The sequence below is a fragment of the Lathyrus oleraceus genome, chromosome 7 (assembly GCF_024323335.1).
Source record: "Lathyrus oleraceus cultivar Zhongwan6 chromosome 7, CAAS_Psat_ZW6_1.0, whole genome shotgun sequence".
In the NCBI taxonomy this organism is placed as follows: domain Eukaryota; kingdom Viridiplantae; phylum Streptophyta; class Magnoliopsida; order Fabales; family Fabaceae; genus Lathyrus; species Lathyrus oleraceus.
Window position 1 is genome coordinate 24,250,986 of NC_066585.1, and position 5,848 is coordinate 24,256,833.

The window sequence follows — 5,848 nt, forward strand, 5'->3', positions numbered from 1 at the left end:
ACGACTTTAACCTTCTCACCTCCTTCTTAATACTTGACAAGAATATCACATGCCTCATTCCCCGATCCAGCATGAGAAATTCGATCAAAGTTCGTTGCATCTACTGCAGATTGAATATAATACACATCCTTGCAATTTTTCTTCTTCGCGTCCTTGTGAGTGACTCTTTGAGCATCAGTTGCATTGTCATCAAGCTCATGGATGTCATTGTTGACCACTTCTAGGGTTTCATGAAAACCGAACAAAGACTTCATCTGTTTACTTTATCGGTTTCAATTTTTGCCACCAAAAATTAAAAGAGAATTGGAATATCATTGGTATCATTCATCTCTGCATCAATTGCGATTCACGATCCCTGAAAACACGACAACCAATGTGAAGTTCTTGAAAACACGATCAAGAAGACAAACCAGAGCTCTAAATACAAATTTGTTAGTGTGTGAGACACTTTGAGTGAGAGAGGAAATGAGAGAGAGAATGAAAAGTAATCGATGAATTGTTATTATTGAAATATTATATGATTGAATTACAATTATGTGTATATAGACAACTATGTTCCTTGTATACTAAGTAACTAACGTAACAAATTCTAACCCTAACTAACTTAAGTTTGGGCTACAATTTAGATTATATCACAACACATTCATGAAATAATTGTTTTACCGATTGATCAAGTTTAATTCTAATATATCCAATATAAAAAAAAAACTATCATTATAATGCAACAAATTATAGTATGTTTACGTTTTATTGTTTCATGTTATTTTATTTTTAAATGAGCCAGAAGAGTAAAGTTGGGGTTACACATATGTGAGACAACTCGCTCTCACTTCTCAACTAACTAAAAAGTATTATATGTTCTAAACAAAACTGAAAGAAATTATAATAATATTAATTATAATTTATTATAAAAATTATACGTTAAATAAATGCCAATTATTAAATTATTAAAGAATGTGTATGTTTTAAACTATATATATTTAACATAAAAAAGAATAATTATAACACACAAATTATAACTTCTCCGCACATGTTTATCATTGATACATAAGAAAAAATATGTGATAATTAATAAAGTTAATAAGCTCAAGAGTTAATAAGGTCAAAAATTGAGATATAAAAATAAATGGGTAATTGAATTTGGATTGTAACATATGGGTTTAAACAAATTACTATAATTTTTATTAAAAAATAATTTTACTCATATATTATTAAAGCATATTAATTTATTTATTTATTGACATTTTTTAATCAAATTATTTAATTGATTTATTAATATATTTTTCAATCTTAACTTTTTTGTGTGAATGAATGGAGCCTCAACTCAAAACAGATATTTTTGATAGTCCAAAACAATTTTTTATTAGGCCCAATACAACTTGTTTTGACTTGGCCCAAAAACATATTTCTGTAATCGTTTAAAAATTATTTAAATTATTTTGTATTTGTAATTTTAAAAATAATAAAATAATTTTAAGAAGTGTGAAAAAGTTGTATTAGTAATTTTATATTTACTTTTAAAAAAATATTTAAAAAAAAACAATTTTATACTAACAAAAATACTTTGTTAAAAATAGGTTTCAAATCATAAAAAATATTTATCAAAATAATTATAACAGTGTTTTAACAATCAATACCTATTTTAAACTAGATTCATCAAAATTATGTGATTTACTGAATTTTAGAAAAAAATTGGTTAGATTAGATTCATTCAAATTATCTGATCATCAAATAAATGGATTGGATCAATTTTTTTAACAATTATCTTGTGTAGTAAATAAATGTATGATTGAATAAATTGTATATTAATTGATCAAATTTTCATCCCTACTAAAAAAAAATCACAACTTAGGCATTAAAATTGACACAATTATTCAATACTAGTGTTTTTTTGTTAACATTGTAAATCATTGTTATGTGTCTCTTTATCATCACTGAGCAGCTCCTTTTCCATTAGAAGAATGAAATGGTTGAAACCATTGTTTCCAAGGTGCATCCTTCTGTTGTTCCAACCATGACAAGAAAGCACTATCCAACAAGCAGAACAAGTTCACATACAGAAGCTGGTACTTGACAGGAACATACCGAAAATTGAAAACCTGCACAATTGGCCACACACCACCTTCTAAAACCAATGCTGGGAAATAATTCCTCTTCAAGTCTTCCTTCACCTCAGGAATGGTTTTTCCGGCAGACAATCCCATGTAAGTGAAGAACACAAACAGATGTATCGGACCGAAAATCAGGCCGTCCATTGCCACTTTAGTTGCTATGGATTGCACAGTCTTTGGCATTAGTTGAAGCTTTTGGTTTATGAATTTGTCCAAGCCTTCATACCTACAAGATAGTTTGTTGTTAGTTATTATGTTAGTTAAGTTGTTATGGAGTTAGTTATAGAATTAGTTAGACTTATACTTAACATATGTACAAAACCCATATAAGTCTTTTACTGCTGCTCACTTGTATCAATTGAGAAAACAGAAGTTATTCATTATCGGAGAAAGTTTCTTTCCAATTCTGTTACATTCTCAATATCAACATGGTATCAGAGCTCAATGATCTCTGGTAACCACTTTCTTTTGATCATTTTCTTGAACTCTCTTCATCTTCTCCAAGTTTTCTTTTCCCTTTTCTCGATTCAATCATGGATCACCAGAGCTATGCCGATTTCACCACCAACTCTGCAAATCCTTACTATTTGCATCCGAACGAGAGTCCTGCTTTGATTCTTGTTGCTCTGCCTCTGGACAACAAGAACTATCACACATGGTCACGTTCGATGCACATCGCCCTAATTTCGAAGAGCAAAGACAAGTTTTTGATGGTTCGTTTCCTAAACCTCCTGCATCCGCTTTATACTCAATGGATTCGTTGCAAGGAGGTTTAGGAAACGAACCATCAGACTTTGTTTCCTAATACAGATTTTGTTACCTAATGGGTTCATTTCCTAATACAGATTTTGTTGATGTTTCCGAATATTTTACTCAATTGAAGGTTTTTTGGGATGAATTAGAAAATTAAAGCCCCCTTCCATGTTGCACATGTTCAATTGCCTGTACTTGTGGTGCTGTTGATTCTGCTAGAACCTATTGCGAACAGGATTATGTAATTCGGTTCTTAAAAGGACTAAACGAACGACTTGCACATTCCAAATCACAAATCATGATGATGAACCCTCTTCCTGACATTGATAAAGCCTTCTCCCTTGTCATTCAACTTTCCTGAATTTCTCTTCCAACAAATGCCATATTTTGCAGAACCATTCGAAGCAAACAATTGGTACAGCTAGACTGCAAAGAGGCCTCTATCTCATAGATAAATAGTAATGCTGCTTCTCATTGTAATTCTGTCATTTCCAATTCTTTTGAACTTTGGCATCAAAGATTAGGCCATATTTTTAATTTTGGTATGCAAACTATAGCTAAACAATTTCCTCTTATTCAATGAAAGAATAATATGCAACCTTGTGATTCTTGTCACTTTGCAAAACAAAAGAAATTGCCATTTCCTATTAGTTTTTCTAATACTCATGCTCCTTTTGGACTTTTACATGATGACTTGTGGGGTCCCTTTTCTCAAGTGTCTATTTGGGGACATAGATATTTTCTCACTCTTATAGATGACTACTCTAGGTTCACTTGGGTTATATTTCTTAAATCAAAGTCTGAAACTAAACAAAGCATTATTCACTTTGTAGCTTCACTAGAAAACCAATTCAACACCACCCTTAAATGCTTCAGATCTGACAATGGTTCAGAGCTTTTTACCTTAACTGAGTTTTTTGTTTCTAAAGGTATCTTTCATCATAAGTCCTGTGTGGAAACCCCCCAACAAAATGGAGTGGTAGAGAGAAAACATCAACATATCTTGAATGTATCTCAGTTAAAGAAAAATAAGAACACACGAACCTAATTCACCCCTCTCTTAAATTGCATTCTATATGTTCAGGAATAAAAATTCTCAGGAAATTTGCATACAACAAAAGGTCTGTTGGTTTTGTAGTAACAAAAACAAAAATCTGAAGGATGAAAACAACAATATGTGAGAAAGCGAAAAGCTGTTACCAGAAGTGTCCAACGGGTCCAACAAAACCGATTCCAAACATACTAGTAACCGCCACACGTCTCCAATCGATCACGAATTTAGTATCCGCTTCCTGCACAACAACAATTACAGTAATAATATTAGAGTAGCCAGAAAGAAAAAGGTAATAGAAATGTTATTGTTGTTAGTTACACTTACAGTTAGAGTTAGAGATAACTGTTTTTTAGCAGCAGCAGCGTGAGTGATGTACTGAGCAGTGATGTCTCCAACGGCCCAAAGGACACCAGAGGTGGTGACTTGGGTCTTCACTGGATGAACTGAAAGAGAGTTCTGATACCAATTCCATGCCTTCAAAATCATTGACATCTTCGGCGGGATACTGCCTCTTATTCCACTAATTTTGCTTTACCTTCTTTACAACTAACATATGAAAGGGTTTGATTTGAGATATTTTTCTACACTTGAAGATTTTTTTTAACTTAATAATAATATTGTGTGAAAATAAATTAATTATATCATTTAAATAATAATATTGTGTAAAAAGGATCCAAGAGTAATAAAATTGTGCTTTGATGTTTAAATAATTGCCAATTTGCTCAAGAGAATTAAAAAATATATATTCATATCAAATTTATTCCACAATTTTTTTTGGTATTTATGTCTAAAGATTAGATAGAGAAATATTTTCACTTTTGATCTCTTCTAAGTTTACCTATCTATTTTTTTGATAGGGATAGAGATTCAGGAATCAAATAAGATTGAATTACAACTAAGAAATATTACATGTTTAGGATAAAGATATCTTAATATTATAAAAATTATTGAATACTATCAAGATAAGTCTTACGGAGAGGATAAAGTCACTTTATTTAGACCGAACCTCTATAAATTCTGGTGTCTTTTTTTTTTTATTATTCTTCACATATTTTATTTCTGATGCTATTATTCAAATGTTTTCTTAAAAATGTTTTTAAAATCTGAAAATGACAATATTTTTATTTTAAACAATCATTTTTCAAATTTCCACAATTCATCATCCTCTTGTGTGTGGAGTCAATGTTCATCAAGGTTAATTAGTAACCAAGGTAATACACTATTTTAAAGGTTGAGTGAACGAAAAACTCATTAATCCTTTAAAATAGCGTGTTAATATTTTTGCTCATCAATTTAAATATTTTTGCTAATCATATAGATGAATTTTCTAGTATTTTCTATAAAGGGGTGTAAATAAGATCGGCAGTGGTGTAAATAAGTTGGGCAAGCCAAAGCAAATCCAATACAAAACCCAAGAAGTTTCAAGGAGGTTGGTTTAGATAAGCCCAATTGATTGGAGTTTTAAGTCAATCCATTAGAGCAACTTGGCGCTTTGAATTTCAAAGCAAATCTGATTGAAACTTTGCCTCCAAGTCAATCAAATCCATGCATTGATGAAAATTGCTCAAGATCTTTGAAAATTTAATGATCCAATCGATTTTAGACTTATCCAAATCAATTTGGAAGCCACTTTTGGGAATATTTTCTTCTAAATTTTACTATGCACAATCCTCATTGAATTTGTGCAAGTTTTTGCACGAGTAAATTCGTCAGAAGCTCTACTATAAATAAGAAACCCTCATTAATTCCTTTGCATCTCATATTTTCTTCTCTACTCTTGTTTTCTTGTGTGATTCTTTCTCTCTTTCCATAAGTATCATCATGGCCTCATAAAAAAGTCATCAATTAAGAGATACCTCTGTAAGAAGAGTGTTTATGAAGGGCATATTATAAAGAACTCAAGAAAGAAAGATGACGATCAACCAAAAAG

At 31.0% G+C, this 5,848-nt stretch overlaps 1 protein-coding gene across 1 annotated transcript; it reads right to left on the reverse strand.

Annotated features, from left to right (window-relative positions):
• Nucleotides 1-1,784: 1,784 nt before the first annotated feature.
• LOC127101443 (protein SYM1) lies at nt 1,785-4,516 on the reverse strand. The gene is made up of 3 exons (XM_051038874.1): nt 4,243-4,516; nt 4,065-4,156; nt 1,785-2,337 (listed from the first exon to the last, which is right to left on the reverse strand). Exons 1-3 carry the CDS (start codon nt 4,408-4,410, stop codon nt 1,932-1,934), a joined length of 666 nt encoding a protein of 221 aa, XP_050894831.1. The 5' UTR covers nt 4,411-4,516; the 3' UTR covers nt 1,785-1,931.
• Nucleotides 4,517-5,848: the final 1,332 nt, after the last annotated feature.